The sequence below is a fragment of the Schistocerca americana genome, chromosome 1 (genome assembly GCF_021461395.2).
Source record: "Schistocerca americana isolate TAMUIC-IGC-003095 chromosome 1, iqSchAmer2.1, whole genome shotgun sequence".
Classification (NCBI taxonomy): domain Eukaryota; kingdom Metazoa; phylum Arthropoda; class Insecta; order Orthoptera; family Acrididae; genus Schistocerca; species Schistocerca americana.
In genome coordinates, this window is record NC_060119.1 from 1,183,430,060 (window position 1) to 1,183,451,185 (window position 21,126).

Sequence of the window (21,126 nt, forward strand, 5' to 3'; positions counted from 1 at the left end):
GTACAACTTATCACAAAATAATGATGATGCAATATTCTTTTGGACATGCAAGTGTGTCCAAAGGAACATTGCATTGTAATTCTTAACAAAAAAGGCACTGTAATGTCATTTTTATCTGCTGATACTGGCCAAGTATCAGTAGTAAAGGAGTTTTGCTATTTGGGGAGCAAAATAACTGATGATGGTCGAAGTAGAGAGGATATAAAATGTAGACTGGCAATGGCAAGGAAAGCGTTTCTGAAGAAGAGAAATTTGTTAACATTGAGTATAGATTTAAGTGTCAGGAAGTCGTTTCTGAAAGGATTTGTATGGAGTGTAGCCATGTATGGAAGTGAAACATGGACAATAAATAGTTTGGACAAGAAGAGAATAGAAGCTTTTGAAATGTGGTGCTACAGAAGAATGTTGAAGATTAGATGGGTAGATCACGTAACTAATGAGGAGGTATTGAATAGGATTGGGGAGAAGAGAAGTTTGTGGCACAACTTGACTAGAAGAAGGGATCGGCTGGTAGGACATGTCCTGAGGCATCAAGGGATCACAAATTTAGCATTGGAGGGCAGCGTGGAGGGTAAAAATCGTAGAGGGAGACCAAGAGATGAATACACTAAGCAGATTCAGAAGGATGTAGGTTGCAGTAGGTACTGGGAGATGAAGGAGCTTGCACGGGATAGATTAGCATGGAGAGCTGCATCAAACCAGTCTCAGGACTGAAGACCACAACAACAACAACAACAACTGCCCAAGTATTTATACATATAAAAGCAGGATACATAAAAAAGTGTGTTCACACTTTGAAGTAAAATGTAAAATTTATTTTTGTTTTTGGACATGTACTTTCCACTTAAAGTAAGAATTCCAGTTGCAGGTTAAAGTAAATGTTCATATTGTTGACCTTCAGTATCAATATATTCCATAGTATGCATCACAACAAATTCACCAGTGTCCAATGGGACTTCTGCACACACCATTTGAATTGTGTCCTAAATTCTTCACATTATGTAGTGTATGACTGTGTACTTTCCCTTTTCCTGTGTCTCTCAACAAAAAATTGAGCTCTTTGAAGTTTGGGAAGCATGTAGGAAACTCAGTTGGTCCCCTGCATCCTATTAACTGGTGTGGTACATTTTCATCCAGATATACTCCCACTCCCTGTGGTAGTATGGTGGTATGCCATATTATTGGAATAAAATCTGTCATCGCCGTACCCCAAATGGATTCAGAAATGTACTGCCAGGACTGTAAAAGATAGGTATAGCACCTATGGATGTAACAGGGAACTTAAATGGGAATCCATTGATGAAAGACAGTGTAGTTCTCACAAATCCTGTCGGATAAATCTAGAGAATTTGTATTTCAATAAGATGGTGCAACCATTATGCTGCCACCTTCCTATATCTCATGTAAGCATCATGAGAATAAGGTAAGAGAGATTAGGGCACATGGACTCAGTTTTCCCTTGTGATACAAATGGAATAGAAAAAAAGGAGGTAATGTTGTTATGATGTACTCCATGCCATGCACAGTACAGTGGCATGCATGTTATATATGGAGGTGTTCATAGCTTCAAAATGGAAAGGGTCAGTGAGTGAGTGTCTTGGGAGACAAACTGCACCATACATTCACACCCGTAAAATTCAAAATCTTTTCAGCAGTAATATATTGTTTTCAGCTCAGTATATGTATTTATGCCAATGAAAATTCAATTAAGTTTGAAATGTGCTTCATCTGACCAAACAATGCTACAAATAAATACTGGTTCATGTGTGACCATCCCCTGATCCCAATCACAAAATATTGTATTATCCTGTGATCATGTTGTCATCATTTAGCTGTCACAGCAGCTTCAGGATTAAGTTATGCATTTACTTCTTCATCTCCATCTAAAACTGCATCTGTACTATGCAAACCACTTAGAAGTTCACCGTAGAGGGTACGACCCATTGCACTTTTTCCCATTCCGTTCACATATGGAGCAGAATAATGATTGATTAAATGCCTCTGTGTGTGCTGTAATTATTCTAATTTTGTCTTTGCAATCCCTATGGGAGCAATACTGAGAGTGTTGTAATATATTCCTAGATTCATCACTGAAAGTTAGTTCTAAAAATTTTCCAAGTAGATTTTCACAGTATAGTTTGCATCTCTCTTCAAGCATCTTGCAGGTTCATTTCTTTCAGAATCTTTGTGACACACACTCATGGGTCAAACAGACCTGTGACCATTCATGCTTCCCTTCTTTGTATTCATTCAATATTCCCTGATAGTTCTGTGTGGTGTGGGTTACACACACGTGAGCAATATTCTAGGTTGGGTCGAAACAGTGTTTTGTATGCAGTCTCCTCTGTAGACTAGTTGAATTTTCCTAGTATTCTACTAAGAATCACAGTATGCCACCAGCTTTACCTACGACTGAGACTATATGATTGTTCCATTTCAGAAACCCACAAAGCTTTACAGTGAGGTATTTGTATGAGTTGAATCCAACTGTGACACCATTACACTGATAACCTCACAGTTGAACATTCGTAAACTTTTTCCTCCTGTGATTCATTGATGTTATATATTTCTTCTTATTGACAAGTGCACAATTTTACTTTGCTTAACATTTAAAGCAAATTCTCAGTCTTTACAGTATTTGAAATCTTATCAAGCTCTGACTGAATATTTGTGTAGCTTCTTTCACGCAATCATTATAGATAACTTTGCCATCTGCAAAAAGGTTGAGGTTACTGTTGATATTGTCTGTGAGGTCATTAATATACAACATGAGCAGCTAGTGTGGGACCCTAGCACACTTCAGTGCGGCACACTTGAACTTGTGGTGACATATTACTGTGACAGTAGTTCAGAGATGATAGTTGAGATGGCTGAGAAGTTCACCACCATTGTTGATTCTTTGTAAATTACTGGTTGTCATAGTTTAGTGTTTATCAGATTTGGTTTTTGGGTTTGACATGAATCTATTAATCCTGTTATTTTGGAGAATAGTGAGCACCTGCATTGGTGACCCTGAACGAAAAAAAGTACAGTGCAAATCACAAATGAAAGGCAGTGTAGCATGATGGCAGTGCAATGAGAGGATACAAGCATACAGTCATCTTCGGCACAAATGTGCAATTCCACTACAGCAACCATAAGTATGACTACAACTTACGTTCGCTGAAATTTTTTGACTGCATTACCAAGAGAGTGGTTTATAAGAGTGGAGAACATTTTCCAGCAATGTGATGTGAACAGCAACAGTGACAAACTAAGCTATATTTTTGTAAATATGGACCAAGAACTAGCAAAGGTAGCACAAGATCTCATCATGAAGCTAGTTCATGAGCAATCGTATCAAGCCTTCAAAGAGAGAGTTGTGAAGCACTTACTATTGCCCTAGGAACAACACACACAGCAGGACATAGTCTATTTCAGATCAGACATTACATACGATTTGGCTCAACCATCTTCCAACAAATATTGGATTAGTACTGACGGCCCACGATACTTTGTCGCTATCAGAACTGGGGGAAAAAATTGGACGCAATCTCCCAGTTCTCACCAGTGGCTACAACATCAAGGAAATGTGCCACAGTTAAGAGGGCATTGGAGGATGGATCTCAAGAGAACAGCACAGGAGAGAGAAAGGTGGAAGCCATATAGAACTCATCACTAGTTGACGTCCAAGGGAGACATGGTTTCCTCAACAGTATGACCACAGGCCATGTTCGAGAAGGGAAGATTGGGTAGCAGGGTGCTGGTATCACAGGAAGTTCAGTTTACAGGCTAGGAAGTGTGGACAGCCATGTGGGTACCCAAATGCCAAGAGCAGCTGTGAAGGTACGTTATTGATCACCAGCAACAATTTTATTACCCCACAAACCCCAGTGAGAGACAGGAGCAACACAACATGACTGTAGTGTGAAGTGCTAGTCAACAAACCAGCAATATCAAAGATGCATATTTTTGTCAAGGACACCTTGAATGGTAAAGAATACTTTGTCGACAGCAGATCAGATATTAGCATTCTGCCCCAATAGTGCATTGCGATGATGCATCCCAAGCAAATGTTTACGCCGAAAACAGTGATTGAGACAATGCTATGGACGTCTGGAACAACTTGAATGTCAGTGACACTGAGTCCAGAGATTCGGGGAACGTGGAATTTCATCCCCATGGGGATAGACCTCCTAGGACATCCGCTTACTAATTGATATACATCAAGTTACTAATTAATATAAATAATCAACAACTAATTACTAGCAACTTCTCACACAAGATTCCTGCCATTAAACTGGTGGAATTTCAAACAACAACAAGCATAGCTAAGGGTGATGACCCATTTCAACAGATAATGCACTACCCGGAGTTAAACATGACGGAAGCAGAGGCAGCGTGCAATGATGCAGTACATCAGAACTGTACCTGGTCTGCCAATCTACGCCTGGGCCTGCTGTCTAGCACCAGAGAAGTGTGCAGCAGCCAAACAACACTTTGATAGATGGTTAGACATAGGGATTGTACGTCATTCAGACAGCTCCTTGGAATTGCCTCTACATCTGGTGAGTAAGAATGATGATACCTTAGGACCTTGTGATGATTTCAGGGTATTTAACACCTGAACAGTTGGACAGTGCTAGACCATTAATGCAAACCCAAACATTCAAAACTTTACGGGTACATTACATGGATCAACAGTATTCAGTGTCACAGGTTGTGATAAGACATACCCTTGGATCCCGAGGGCTCCCCGTGATATTCCAAAAACATAGCACCTTTCAAGCTCTCTGAGTTTCAGTTTATGCCGTTTGGGTTATGGAATGCTGCACAAACATGGAGTGATTCATAGATGAGGTCTTACATGGATTAAATTTTTTTGTAGCCTATATTGATTATATTTCTGGTGATTTCCCAAGGCAGGGAAGAACGCAAGAGACACTCATGACAATTATTGAGTCACTTACAAAAATTTGGCATGCTTTTAAACCTTGATAAATGTACATTAGGAAAAAGGAAGACCAAATTTCTGGGGTACGAGGTAACAGTAGAAGGTATAAAGCCTCTTCCAGAGCATATACCGGGTGATTAAAAAGTCAGTATAAATTTGAAAACTGAATAAATCACGGAATAATGTAGATAGAGAGGTACAAATTGACACACATGCTTGGAATGACATAGGGTTTTATTAGAACCAAAAAAATGCAAAAGTTCAAAAAAGTGTGACAGATGGCGCTTCATCTGATCAGAATAGCAATAATTAGCATAAAAAAAGTAAGACAAAGCAAAGATGATGTTCTTTACAGGAAATGCTCAATATGTCCACCATCATTCCTCAACAATAGCTTAGTCGAGGAATAATGTTGTGAACAGCATTGTAAAGCATGTCCGGAGTTATGGTGAGACATTAGCGTCGGGTGTTGTCTTTCAGCATCCCTAGAGATGTCGATTGATCACGATACACTTGCGACTTCAGGTAACCCCAAAGCCAATAATCGCACGGACTGAGGTCTGGGGACCTGGGAGGCAAGTGGCGGCTGAGTACACAATTATCACCAAACGACGCGTGCAAGAGATCTTTCACGCGCCATCTGTCGGACATTTTGTGAACTTTGTTTGTTTCTGGTTCTAATAGAGCCCCATGTCATTCCAAGCATGTGTGTCAAATTTACCTCTCTGTCTACATTATTCCGTGGTTTATTAAGTTTTCAAATTTATACTGACTTTTTGATCACCCTGTATATGCAATATGCACCAATCAGAAACATAGCAAGAGTTATGTTGTTTCTTGGAACTGATAAATTTTTACAGATTTCACTTATCACATGTTGCAGGGATTGAAGAGCCACTTAATGCAGTGCTATCGGGGAAACATACCAGTGGTAAATGTCAAGTGCCATGGTCACAGCAGATGACAGGAGCTTTCTTTAAACTTAAGGATTCTTTGGTGTCGGCTGCTTATGCCATCCAAGTCATACTGCAGAAGTAGTTCTAAGGTTGACACATGCTAGACCGCCGTTGGTGCAGCAGTGCAGCAACGGACAGCAGGGATATGGCAGCTATTGGCATTCTATTCAAGAAAGCTTATGCTACCTCAAACTCTGTCAATAGGGAGTTTTTGGCAATGTGTGAAGCAGTAAAATATTTCCATGCAGATTTAGAGGCAAGACCCTTCTCTGTTTATACAGACCACCGTCCACTAGTCAATGCCTTTGAGAGGATTCACCAAGAAAGTTCCCCACATCACATCAGATATTTAGAATTCATAGGACAATTTACAATGGACATACGTCACATCAGTGGTTATGATAACACTGTGACATACTGTCTATCAACAGAGTGTACAGCAATTCAAGGAATTTCATGGTCAGCTACTGTGTTGGCACAAAAAATGGACAAAGAAATGCGGAGATTAAAAGAAGACAAAAATTCGAGTTATGAATTGAAAGAAATTTGTGCACTGGCCACACAAACAACATTGTAGTGTGACACAGTTCATGGTCAGATTCGCCCCTGCATTCCTGAACAATGCTGTAAGACTATATTTCACATGGTTCACGACCTCTCACATCCAGGAATTCAAGTGTCGGCAAATGCAGTTACTCAGTGTTTTACTTGGTCGAAAGCAGACAAGAATTTTTGACAGCTGGCAAGAGAATGTTTACAATGTCACAATCTAAGGTCGGATGGCACAAAAGGCCGTGGGTACTGGCTGTGGTACCTAGCCAGAAGACACCTCGATCAACAACAGGACAGTGCAGCGGACTGTTCTTCTGAGCTGGATGTCACAGTTAACCTACATGTCCAGAGGTTCCAGAAGAACATTTTTACCGTTGGAATAGAAGAAACAGCAGCCATATTCTCCAGAGTGTTGCCTCGTATTGGTACCTGCATGCCCCACATTCAAAAAGCGTGAGCTACTGCAGCAAAGTATTACAGTGACAGTAGTCCAGAGATGATAGTTGATGTGGCTGAGAAGTTCCAGCTGTTGTTTATTCTTTGTAAATTACTGCTGGTAACATTGTCTGGCAAATAAGTAGAATGATGAAACCTCCTGGCAGATTAGAACTGTGTGCCAGACCGAGACTCGAACTTGGGATCTTTGCCTTTTGCGGGCAAGTGCTTTACCAACTGAGTATAACCCAAGACCCGTCTCCACAGTTTTACTTTCAGTGGTACCTTGTCTCCTACCTTTCAAACTTCACTGTTCTGGCACACAGTTTCAATCTGCCAGAAAATTTCATATCGCAGCGCACTCTGCTGCAGAGTGAAAATTTCATTATGGAAAGTAGATGTCTTGGCTTTATTTCACTCCTTAGAAGGTGTCTGTGTTTTTTCAGTGCTCATAGTAATTTATCTTATAGCTTATCTTGCTGTTTGTAATGATGTCAGTTTGTGCTACTTTTCTGATATGGTTATTCGTCATCATCATCATCATCATCATCATCATCAGTTTTCCACTCCAACTGTCCAGTTGGGGTTTATGGGTGCTCTCCACCTGTGTCTGCCCATGCACCATTCTTCTCTAAGGACTGTATCTACACTGCAATTGTGTTCCAATGTCCTTCACCAGATCCAGCCATCTCTTCCTTGATCATCTACCAATTGCATCTACACTATGTGATCAAAAGTATCTGGACACCTGCAAAAACATGTTTTTTCATATTAGGTGCATTGTGCTGCCACCTACTGCCAGGTACTCCATATTAGCAACCTCAGTAGTCGTTGGACATCGTGAAAGAGCAGAATGGGGGAACTCTGCAGAACTCACGGACTTTGAACGTGGTCAGGTGATTGGGTGTCACTTGTGTCATATGTCTGTACGGGAGATTTCCACACTCCTAAACATCCCTACGTCCACTGTTTCCAATCTGATAGTGAAGTGAAAACGTGAAGGGACCTGTAGAGCACAAAAGCGTACAGGCCGACCTTGTTTGTTGACTGAAATAGACCACCGACAATTGAAGAGGGTCGTAATGTGTAATAGGCAGGCATCTATAGCATGTGTAGTGCCAAGAGTAAAATTCGGAGGCGGTGGTGTTATGGTGTGGTTGTGTTTTTCATGGAGGGGGCTTGCACCTCTTGTTGTTTTGTGTGGCACTATCACAACACAGGCCTACATTGGTGTTTTAAGCACCTTCTTTCTTCCCACTGATGAAGAGCAATTCGAGGATGGCAATTGCATCTTTCAACGCGATCGAGCGCCTGTTCACAATGCACAGCATGGGGTGGAGTGGTTACACAACAATAACATCCCTGTAATGGACTGACCTGGACAGAGTCCTGATCTGAATCCTATAGAACACTTTGGGATGTTTTGGAACGCCGACTTAATGCCAGGCCTCACCGACCGACATCAATACCTCTCCTCAGCACTCCGTGAAGAATGGGCTGCCATTCCCCAAGAGACCTTCCAGCACCTGATTGAATGTATGGTTGCAAGAGTGGAAGCTGTCATCAAGGCTACGGGTGGGCCATTTCAACATTACCGATGGGGGCCGCCATGAACTTGTAAGTCATTTTCAGCCAGGTATCCAGATACTTTTGATAACATAGTGTATATTCAGGCTTTAATCTCTATCTTACAATTTTCTAATTTTCACAGAATATTGGAACTTGTAATACTTCGTATTCCAGTTTGCTCAGTTGATCCTCACCAGCCCCCATCTGAAGACTAGAATGGGGAATTTGACCTTGGGAGCTAGTGTTGTCTTTTTTTGGGCAAAGGTACAGGCCAGAGGGAGATTATACAGTGAAAGCCCGCATTTACACTTTTCAAGGCACTTAAAAAAAAGTGTAAAATATGGGAAAATGTAAAATGAGCTGTAAAAGTTACGTGTAGGATATCCCCTTGCTTTATATATGATATATATACATATAGGCTACAAAATGCTTGTCGGGGGCTTATTTATTATGTAATAAAAATCGGTGATGTAACTGGAACTGATAACAGTCTGGGAAGTAGAAATGTTTGATTCATTTTCATACATCATGCTCGACGTTTTTGGAAATCGTACAATTGTCATTCATCATTTAAACAGTGAAACACTGTATCAGTTACGAATTTTTTCATGTGTAGCACATTACGCTTCGAGAATTTTTCCTCTAACATTTACAGAGTAATTGGGTTGGTGTTTGCGTATGTGGTGTTCTTCGTCTCTTGCACTTTTGTCATCTTTTTGAGTTTATAAGGTACTGTGCTTCCTCAGTTATGTAGAAAACCACACACATGCAAACTATAACTCACATTGTTTGTTTGTGTAACACCACAAAAAATACATACATAAATACAGCACTTGACAATGAGATTAAATTCTTGAAATATGATTTGCTCATCACAAAAAATTGTAACTGACACTGCTTAAAGCGAAAACATTTGAGCATCACAGAGTGAGTAAATACACTCCTGGAAATTGAAATAAGAACACCGTGAATTCATTGTCCCAGGAAGGGGAAACTTTATTGACACATTCCTGGGGTCAGATACATCACATGATCACACTGACAGATCCACAGGCACATAGACACAGGCAACAGAGCATGCACAATGTCGGCACTAGTACAGTGTATATCCACCTTTCGCAGCAATGCAGGCTGCTATTCTCCCATGGAGACGATCGTAGAGATGCTGGATGTAGTCCTGTGGAACGGCTTGCCATGCCATTTCCACCTGGCGCCTCAGTTGGACCAGCGTTCGTGCTGGACGTGCAGACCGCGTGAGACGACGCTTCATCCAGTCCCAAACATGCTCAATGGGGGACAGATCCGGAGAACTTGCTGGCCAGGGTAGTTGACTTACACCTTCTAGAGCACGTTGGGTGGCACGGGATACATGCGGACGTGCATTGTCCTGTTGGAACAGCAAGTTCCCTTGCCGGTCTAGGAATGGTAGAAAGATGGGTTCGATGACGGTTTGGATGTACCGTGCACTATTCAGTGTCCCCTCGACGATCACCAGTGGTGTACGGCCAGTGTAGGAGATCGCTCCCCACACCATGATGCCGGGTGTTGGCCCTGTGTGCCTCGGTCGTATGCAGTCCTGATTGTGGTGCTCACTTGCACGGCGCCAAACACGCATACGACCATCATTGGCACCAAGGCAGAAGCGACTCTCATCGCTGAAGACGACACGTCTCCATTTGTCCCTCCATTCACGCCTGTCGCGACACCACTGGAGGCGGGCTGCACGATGTTGGGGCGTGAGCGGAAGACGGCCTAACGGTGTGCGGGACCGTAGCCCAGCTTCATGGAGACGGTTGCGAATGGTCCTCGCCGATACCCCAGGAGCAACAGTGTCCCTAATTTGCTGGGAAGTGGCGGTGAGGTCCCCTACGGCACTGCGTAGGATCCTACGGTCTTGGCGTGCATCCGTGCGTCGCTGCGGTCCGGTCCCAGGTCGACGGGCACGTGCACCTTCCGCCGACCACTGGCGACAACATCGATGTACTGTGGAGACCTCACGCCCCACGTGTTGAGCAATTCGGCGGTACGTCCACCCGGCCTCCCGCATGCCCACTATACGCCCTCGCTCAAAGTCCGTCAACTGCACATACGGTTCACGTCCACGCTGTCGCGGCATGCTACCAGTGTTAAAGACGGCGATGGAGCTCCGTATGCCACGGCAAACTGGCTGACACTGACGGCGGCAGTGCACAAATGCTGCGCAGCTAGCGCCATTCGATGGCCAACACCGCAGTTCCTGGTGTGTCCGCTGTGCCGTGCGTATGATCATTGCTTGTACAGCCCTCTCGCAGTGTCCGGAGCAAGTATGGTGGGTCTGACACACCGGTGTCAATGTGTTCTTTTTTCCATTTCCAGGAGTGTATGTCAACTAGTGCTACAAGTGGCCAAACGGTGAAACATGCTAAATATGGTTCGACAGAGGTGTCAAGACAATCACAACAACGATGAAACTGAGCATGTGCAGTAGACACAGTTTGGAAATGGTTGCGGTTGGTGTGTGTGTGTGTGTGTGTGTGTGTGTGTGTGTGTGTGTGTGTGTGTGTGTGTGTGTGTGAAATCTTATGGGACTTAACTGTTTAGGTCATCAGTCCCTAAGCTTACGCACTACTTAACCTAAATTATCCTAAGGACAAACACACACACACACACACACACACACACACACACACACGCATGCCTGAGGGAGGACTCAAACCTCTCGCCGGGACCAGGCGCACAGTCGTTGCGGTTGGTCATTGTATCTTCATTCAAATGAAAATGGTTACTCCCATCAGGCACCATGCCGAGTAGAGCTCAGCGGCGGCAGGAGATAGGACACGAATTGCTCCCACTTTTACACTTTTACTGGTTCAAATCTGCTGAGTAGGGTGCCCTGGTGTTAAGAAATTTAACCACATAATGTTTGTAAACACTACTTGACAGCCAACATCATTCCAGTGTCCTTTTACGTCAGATTTTTCCCCACAAACATTTTTTCATAAAGCATAAACTGCGGGAAAATTATAAATATGTTGACACAAAGTCGGGTGCGAATTAACATTGTGGACCTAAGAAATTTGACAAGAGTGATAAAAAAGTCATAAAAGGAGGGAAAAAAATTTATTTCAGGAATGAAAAAGTGGGGTTATATTTCATTTCAGTAGACTTTACACCCAATGAACAAACATCTTATGTCTGTAATTCAGTTGTTTACATAGCCTTCGGCATCCCAATAGCCGTCTTCAGGTGTAGAGTACCACCCCAAGGTAGCAGGGTGTTCCGATCTTAAATCACTTCTTTCATTTTTTTTAAATTAATTTTTTTAATGGCCATTGTGGAAATGAGGGTGCCATCATATGACTTTTATCTAAAGCTTTGGCATTGGTGGAAATGAAATACAAGATCCTGAGATTCGTAATCGAAGATGTTACCTCCTAGACTACAGTTGCATAATTTGTGACATAGTCATACAGGAGGCCTGCAACCATTGTGTGCACTCTGAGCATGTCTTACATCTCTTTTTTATTGATCTGTTGATTTTAGTGACCTAATAAAGCAGTGATGCGAGAGATGCTCGGAATAGACTACAGTGGCCACCATTCTGACTGCACAGTTTAATAATTTGAGTTCACCATTATTTGCTATGGTAAATGATTTTATTTGTTGTGCACTATGTTGTATTCTGTAAAATTACTGATGTTTACACATTGAGCCTAGCACAAAAGCCAAGGCCATATAATCCCTTGTTATTTTTAAACTGTGACAAACTTTTTATTGATGATCATTTTATTTTTTCCTTTCTATTACAGAAAAATGTTTTGCAGAATGTCTTGGGAAAAGCATCAGAAACTTTCAATGTGCTATTCGCCTCTGTCACAGACCATTTTGAGCTTTGTCTAGCGAAATGCCGAACTAGCTCTCAGAGTGTGCAGCACGAGAATTCTTACCGTGATCCACGTGCGAAACACTGCTACGGTGAGACACCTGCTGCTCCAGCAGGACCAGCTGGTGAAGGTGGCACTGCACCATCATGAGACTGTCAGAGCAGTGTGAGTGCATCCCTTTAATATGTGTGTGGGCTCAGTGAATGACTCGGTGCTCGTGTTGTCTTTTCCCTGGTGAGTGCTCTGGACTGACCCCTAATGACTACAGGGAAAAAAGAAACTATCCTGCTGTTCATTGAAAGGTGAGATGAAATCAACATTGTCAAACTTCTTTTATCCATGTTAAAATTATTCCCAAATTAATGTTTAGTTTTTGACCTTGTTTCTTTCTGTAAAGAATTCTTGTGCAGATTGTAAGAAAGGAGGCATAATATCAGTGTGGGTCAGTGTAAGTTCAGTTGCTGTCTGATTAAATTAGCTTGCATTGAAAGGAAAATTCATTTGAGATAACTGTAAAATTACAAGGAGACAGAATGGCTGGAAGATGCTTTGCTCCCTTTCATGAGGCAAAGCAAAATTACTGAATACTGCAAACACACATAAAAAAATGTATACCTAAGTCTAAGAATTTGTAAGTTGTAGTGTGATAAGTTGTGGAAAGTTTCAAGGAGGGCCTGTGCCTGGGCCAAATCACTCAGACTGCAGTTTGAGAGGGACTCACCTGTTATGCGGACAAGGAGAGACAAAAATCAACAGGGAGATGTAAGAGAGAATAGGAGTCAAAGATCACATATTGGTAAGCACTGTGCTCGCTTTTGTCCAGGTATGATAGAAGGATTGAGTGAGCAGTATAATGAATGGAAGAGAAATAAATAGTGTAATCGAGACCAGGAGGACTGTAGAAAAGGTGGTGAGGAAAATCAAAAAGGAGAAGCGGAGTGAAGGTGATGGTAAAAAATGATAAAAGTAATAGAGCAAATAATTGAGGAAATATAGAGCAAATAATTAAGGAAATAATAAGATCCAAACTATGAAAATAAAACAAAAAGGAGAGAAAAAAGGGGGAGAGGTGTTATTTATTAATAGAAGCTAGATTGAGATTGAAGGGTGGGTTTTGGGGGGGTGGGGGGGGGGCAGATGATATGTTTGGAGAGCACGTTCCCATCACTGGAGTTCAGGTAAGTTAATACTGGGTGGTCCCTGTAAAGTAGCAGGCATTCATGTCCCTTGGGTCACACTGTAGAATGGGCTCAGTATGTGAAGACGGTAAGTGTTCTTGAAAGAACAGAATACTGTTGATGACCGTGCAGCTTTTCCCTGGAATAAATGATGACTAACTGAAACCCTTAGCTGCTGACAGGTGTTGTTGATATACCTCGATGTGGACAGTTGAAAATATGTGCCCTGACCGGGACTCGAACCCGGGATCTCCTGCTTACATGGCAGACACTCTATCCATCTGAGCCGCCGAGGACACAGATGAATAGCGCGACTGCAGGGATTTATCCCTTGCACGCTTCCCGTGACACTCACATTCCCAACTGTCCACAATTCTACATATGTAATGTACCTTATAGACATTTGCCCAGCTGAGGGTTTCAGTTAGTCGTCATTGATAATTTGTGTTCATGAGGTGGCCAGTTTTTCTATGTCTACTCATGCACTCGACCATTTCATGGCCATAACTTTCAAATTACAGGTGACAGTGGTGAAGGGATGCACTGCATGTTGGCAGGCATTAGGCCATGTACTTTTGTATTTGCTGGTTGAAAGGGCATTGCAAAAAGAAACAAAAATGTGTATTTCGAATTATTTGCTGAGGGTAAAGGTGGTGGTTATTTTGGTGGCAGCAGTAGAAAACAGAAGAGATTGTCTTGCATATATTGACACTGTAATTACTTGTTTAAAGTTAGTGGAAATTAAAAGAGGTTACACACAGTAGATGTTGTGAATCTAACAACTTAACTCCATACAACTAATGCAAGTACATTTTATAAGACCAAAACATGAGTCTATTTATATACAGTATGAAGCTTGAGTTTCCCCCAGCATATAAAATGTGTGAAACAGTTTATGGGAATCCATCCGAAAGATGTCCTCGACAACTGCCAGTATTTTTGACAGGCGTGCGCCCTGTCGTTTTCAATGTAGAAGTCATCATCCTGTAAACTGTTTGAATATTTGCTCATATTTTATTAGAAAAATCAGTCAACTGTCTGTGAAAGCAATTTATTAGAATTATTATATATTTTAGACAGCTTCATCTTCAGACTGCTGTAATGAAATAATAAATTACTGTTTGTTAGTTTGGTTTTTGTACTCATTCATTTTCCCAGGGTGTTGTACTTCTGGTGAACATTTTTTTTCCCATTGTTTGCAACACAGCTCTAATCTTAATTTATGCTAATGAGAGAAACATAATAATCTAGGCATTCCAGAGATCCATGCCAGTATTTCTTAGCCAGGTACACTTATAAATAGAGAGACAATATTAATCTGATCCATGAGACCCAACAGTTCGTCCTTTCTATAGCCAACTGGTATGGAAATATTCTTCACTTCAGATTTTGAGTAATATCATTTCTCTGGAGGCAACTGTTGGTGACATGAGTAGAGTTGATGAGCGGATCTGATTAAGTGATGAGTAAGTCAGAGTTTTGAAGTGGTGTTGTGCCCACCATCTCTGGTGCTGCCATAGGAGATGATGTACAATTGGAGCCTGTCTGGAGCAAATAGAGCAGGTGGTTATTTAACAAGAGCAGAGCCAGTCAGTAGATGCAGAGTTACTGGGTAGTGCACTCTGAATGGGCATCAATAAATAAAAGTAAAAATGTTCACTTTCATGTAATGGAAGACACAGTGAACTTTCGCAATGTGCTGTGGTACATTTTACAGGCCACACAGAGCAGCAGTTTCTCTGAAAGTACTACTGCATTTGTAATCACAAAACATACTATGTTCTATTTAGGTACAGTCAAGCAGCTTGGCACAGTGGCTCTGTTAGGTGCCATGCTTCAAATCGAGAGGGCTAGGGTTCAATCCAATGTTGATCCTAGATTTTTTTTCTGTCACTTATTGCATCTTTCACTTCTGGTAATAATTTGTTAGTGTGAAAAATGCCAAGTTACCCCACGGTACAAAGTCCATATCTGTCTCTCTCCATCATCATCATCTAATTTATGTCTGTGGCTTCTGTGTCTCCTTCCTTTATCCCTAACTTTTCTCTCTTCTCTTAAACCCCATGCTTTCTGACCTCAGCCATTGCTGACATTTTGTTGCTGTCATCACTTTTGTCCCATTTTGCATGGGAATCTAAGCAGTTTTCACTTATTGTGTTTCTCCCATCTCATTCATTTTTTGTGTCAAAGAACAAGTCTCATTTTCCAAAAGCTTGAAATTTTCTCTCTTTTTTTGTGTTACTTTTCTGTCAGTTTGCTGTTGTCTGGTAAGTAGTTATTATTTAAATAATTAATAGTTTGAGCTGTTATTTTTCACATTAAAAGAACATTTTTCACCAGTGAAGAGCTTTTAACACGTGTATTATAAATATCAAATTTATATATTTGGATAAGGAAGGCAGAAACTAATAAAACATAATTTTCTTCTTTAGGTTTTGGCGGTGCTCGTTGTGAGAAGATATTCATAATTGTTACTGGTATTGTAGTCATTACAGAAGAGTTGTGATTCCTGTATCGCCGACATTGTGATACATCAGTGTGATAACCACTATATTACATGAAACTCTGCAGTTTCACCCTAGCACTTGTCATTTCCCATTAACTGTGATTGTATTGTTTTGCAAAAGTTATCTCGTACATTGCAAAGCTGCGTAATATAATGATTTTTGTATACTTAGGGTTTTAGCAGTATATTTGGAATTGTGGTATGTCGAAGTTGGCATGTGATTGGAAGTTGTTGTCGAATGTGGTTAAGAACTGTGCTCCTTTTAGACTCAAATTTGACTAAGTCATAAAATATGCAATTTGTTTTATATATGCTGTTTATTTATCACAGCTGTTAGATTTTGATGTAATGACATGACAGTATTTTATTTTATTGAAACAGATTATATTCTGTTAATAAGTTTCAAGCATATATCAGAATGTTTTTGTTCAGAATTGTGCGTTCCTTTAATCTTCTGGTGCTTAATAGAAAATTTCTGTAAGAAATGAACTATGTATGTTTTCAGTCCTTTGTGTAATCATAGAAAAAAATAATTTAAAGTTTTAATACCTTGTTTGCTTACCATAAGTACCTCACATGGGAGCCTATTATCTAATTGATGTGTGTAACCTATATACCAGATCATAACTTATCTCCATTGTCACATTGGATGTTTCACACAATAACATACACTCCTGGAAATTGAAATAAGAACACCGTGAATTCATTGTCCCAGGAAGGGGAAACTTTATTGACACATTCCTGGGGTCAGATACATCACATGATCACACTGACAGAACAACAGGCACATAGACACAGGCAACAGAGCATGCACAATGTCGGCACTAGTACAGTGTATATCCACCTTTCGCAGCAATGCAGGCTGCTATTCTCCCATGGAGACGATCGTAGAGATGCTGGATGTAGTCCTGTGGAACGGCTTGCCATGCCATTTCCACCTTGCGCCTCATTTGGACCAGCGTTCGTGCTGGACGTGCAGACCGCGTGAGACGACGCTTCATCCAGTCCCAAACATGCTCAATGGGGGACAGATCCGGAGATCTTGCTGGCCAGGGTAGTTGACTTACACCTTCTAGAGCACGTTGGGTGGCACGGGATACATGCGGACATGCATTGTCCTGTTGGAACAGCAAGTTCCCTTGCCGGTCTAGGAATGGTAGAACGATGGGTTCGATGACGGTTTGGATGTACCGTGCACTATTCAGTGTCCCCTCGACGATCACCAGTGGTGTACGGCCAGTGTAGGAGATCGCTCCCCACACCATGATGCCGGGTGTTGGCCCTGTGTGCCTCGGTCGTATGCAGTCCTGATTGTGGCGCTCACCTGCACGGCGCCAAACACGCATACGACCATCATTGACACCAAGGCAGAAGCGACTCTCATCGCTGAAGACGACACGTCTCCATTTGTCCCTCCATTCACGCCTGTCGCGACACCACTGGAGGCGGGCTGCACGATGTTGGGGCGTGAGCGGAAGACGGCCTAACGGTGTGCGGGACCGTAGCCCAGCTTCATGGAGACGGTTGCGAATGGTCCTCGCCGATACCCCAGGAGCAACAGTGTCCCTAATTTGCTGGGAAGTGGCGGTGAGGTCCCCTACGGCACTGCGTAGGATCCTACGGTCTTGGCGTGCATCCGTGCGTCGCTGCGGTCCGGTCCCAGGTCGACGGGCACGTGCACCTTCCGCCGACCACTGGCGACAACATCGATGTACTGTGGAGACCTCACGCCCCACGTGTTGAGCAATTCGGCGGTACGTCCACCCGGCCTCCCGCATGCCCACTATACGCCCTCGCTCAAAGTTCGTCAACTACACATACGGTTCACGTCCACGCTGTCGCGGCATGCTACCAGTGTTAAAGACTGCGATGGAGCTCCGTATGCCACCGCAAACTGGCTGACACTGACGGCGGCGGTGCACAAATGCTGCGCAGCTAGCGCCATTCGACGGCCAACACCGCGGTTCCTGGTGTGTCCGCTGTGCCGTGCGTGTGATCATTGCTTGTACAGCCCTCTCGCAGTGTCCGGAGCAAGTATGGTGGGTCTGACACACCGGTGTCAATGTGTTCTTTTTTCCATTTCCAGGAGTGTATGAGGGTTATGCTTAAAGTAATACACTGCATTTTTTCTTCAACAGTTCTGTATTGAACATAGTGAGAATTACACGCACGAAAGAATGGTGTTTTATCTACACACCCTATTTTTTCACTTAATCTCCAACCTGTTCTATGGCCTTCCTCCAGTACGAAACAAAGGCGTGTATGCCCTGTCAGTACCTATCCTTGTCCAGGTGGCAGTGCTTCACTGTGGGAATCACCTCCTCACTATCCTCAAAATGTTTTTCATGAATGCCTCTGTCCTCGCAAATGGCATCATCAGCTCACTGCAACATGTCATGTGTGACAGACGTGGATGATCTCCCCAACCGTTGGAAACTGTGGAGCTCCACCAAACCGTCTTCTGATGACCCACCCTCCGTGCCCAGCAACTAACTGTACTGTCGACAGCAGATGCTCCATAGCCTTTGCACAAGCGTTTGTGAAAATTCCCCATGTTTTCTTTCTGTGCAGTGAGAGATTCAATGATGACACATTGCTTGTAACATACATCACCTACAGTCAGTCATTTTGAAACTGTCCTGCAGCTGCACTATCTGTTGGAAGTGATGGAATCATGGCAGGCTCACTCAGGAGACTTCAAATAATACAGACATAACAATTCACATTCGTAGAATTGTTTTCAGTTGAGAAAAAAAAATGCGGTGTATTACTTTCTGGGCAATCCTCATATATTGTGAGTTAGAACATTACTTAGTGATTGAAAATGTTAATTGCAAGTTGAGATGCAAATGGTTACTTCATTAAGTGACATAATACATTCATATTGTGCTCTGTAGCAAACTGAAAAGGAAATAACCAGAGTGACAAGTCATTGTGCAAGTCCTCATCAAATCTTTTGGACTCTAATAGTATAAACATTTTTTTTCTGTTTGTGATTTAATATTTTATAGATCTATATGTTATCTTGCCCCTCCCCCTGCCCCATAGCCAGATTTTATTTGAAAGTTTTACAGCCATATAAAATGATAGTTTTCCATGTTATTTACCAATGACTAGGTACTGTCTAGTTCAGTACAGATGTTCAGAGGAGTTGCCCTCAAAATGTTCTAAATTTTGATGGATACTATGGATCTATTGTTTTTTAAGTAACCACCATCTCTCTCTCTCTCTCTCTCTCTCTCTCTCTCTCTCTCTCTCTCTCTCTCTCCCCCCCCTCCCTCCCTCCCCCCCTCACCCCCCTCCCCCCTCTATCCCTCCCTATACCCATCCCTCTTCCTATTGTCCCCCTGGTTACGATGCAGTTAAATCTGGTGACACTTAAATATTCCAGTTGCTTTGCGACATAATATGTTCATCTTTAAATGAAATGAGTTTATGTCAAGTTATTGCAGTTAGAAATTTGATGAAACATAAGCAGTATGAATGGGAGGAGTAATTCAGTATACATCTCAAGATCTGCTCATTGTCCTGGAAATCTTGCCAAGAACTGGATTCATATTTGAAATTCAATCAGCACGTAATGTGAAATAAGAAACAGATATTCCTTTTTTCTTCTCATTGCAGATTTATTGTACACAGTGATACAGATGGCATGTCACAAAACCTCCAGCAAGCTGGCTTTCTTGCTTTAATATATCACTCCAAATAATGTTTTCACTGTAAATGTAGTTTTTAATATTAAAATAACTACATCCAATTGAGCTGACTGGCATGCGTTATAGTTCCGATATTCTCTTTAGTTTTAGACATACACTTTTGCCAAATTACAATGTTATTACAGAAATTTGCATTAAATATCTAGAACGAACAGTGAACTTATTAGTTTTCTTAATTGCATCAAGGTGAAAATACATTCAAAGTCTTGCCACGTTTTTTGAGTTACATATGACTGGGTCTTTTATTAAGTATGAGCAGTAGTTCTGTCCTCTTATACAGAAGTCCTGTTTGCTAGTTTGTTGACATTATTACATTGCATTATTTAGTGCATTAGTTTAATTTGATTGATAATTAAATACATTCATTATGTACATTAACAAATCACATGCTATTTCAGGTATTTAGACCAACAAATGAAAATTAAATAGCACTGCAGTATATCATTTCACTATTCAATAATTAGAACAGAATGCTATAATTTCAGACTTTCCTATCAATCAGCTGGGTTCTGTAGGTTTGACTGTTAATTTGAATTGGGTTGAATACATGGCCTAAATGAACTAAGAGTTGAGAGCTGTTGTATCAATCTGTGCAGTAAACCCCCTAAACTGATGTACGTATCAGTAACAGCCCCCCCCCCCCCCCCCCCTCTCCAAAGAGTGTTGTATATTGGCAGGCCGTGAAAGGCTCTTCCAGGCAAAAGAACTAGTAAAAGTACAAATTAAACAGTTGACAACAAAAATGAGTACAGTAAATAAGAAAAAAATACAATTACATAGGTATATTACATTAGCTGTTTTAACATTACATGAATTCTGTGAGAAGGAAATAATTCAGTCAGGTATCCAAGCCATTAAGTCTTCATAATCTGTCAGCCTTCTTTTCCACTGTAGCAAGTAATAATCTCTCCTAAACTATCATACGTCATTTTGTTGTAGGAAAATCACATAAACTGATCTCTTCTTTTTTTTTTTTTTTTTTTTTTTTTTTTTTTTTTTTTTTTTTTTTTTTTTTTTTTTTGTTGTAAACCAGAGCACTTACATAGAACAACATATCTATATCTCTTTGTAGGTGATTAACAACACAATAAAAAAAATCAGGTAGAGAACATACAAAGAAATACATAAAGATAAAAATGAACCTCAGTATCAACTACACTCTTGTACAGAAGGAGATAAGGCTAACCCATTAATACTGATCCATTCCTTTCTAAACAATTATGTATCACTGTTATAATTGTTGTATTCATCTTTATCATAATGGTTATTGGTCTTATGCTTTGTGCAGCATCATGTCCTGTGGTATCTAATACAATGATGTTTCTTATACTCAGTGTTAATGATTCAGTATTATCCCATGTAGCCTCTCTTTCTATAACATAATATATTTTTTTGTCGTTAATCATTTTCAACAAATG

At 41.4% G+C, this 21,126-nt stretch overlaps 1 protein-coding gene across 2 annotated transcripts in view; it reads left to right on the forward strand.

Moving 5' to 3' along the window:
- The window catches only part of LOC124552021 (SREBP regulating gene protein), a 57,647-nt gene extending 41,109 nt beyond the window's left edge, over nucleotides 1-16,538 (forward strand). The window contains exons 4-5 of one of the 2 annotated variants that reach the window (XR_006967909.1): nucleotides 12,234-12,610; nucleotides 15,919-16,538. Coding sequence is in view for 1 of the 2 variants with exons in the window: in XM_047126485.1 (XP_046982441.1) it covers nucleotides 12,234-12,458 (225 nt within the window). In the remaining variant the exon portion in view is untranslated. The remainder of the gene's footprint in view (nucleotides 1-12,233; nucleotides 12,611-15,918) is intronic. The other variant, XM_047126485.1, reaches the window with a different exon arrangement.
- The last annotated feature ends 4,588 nt before the right edge of the window (nucleotides 16,539-21,126 follow it).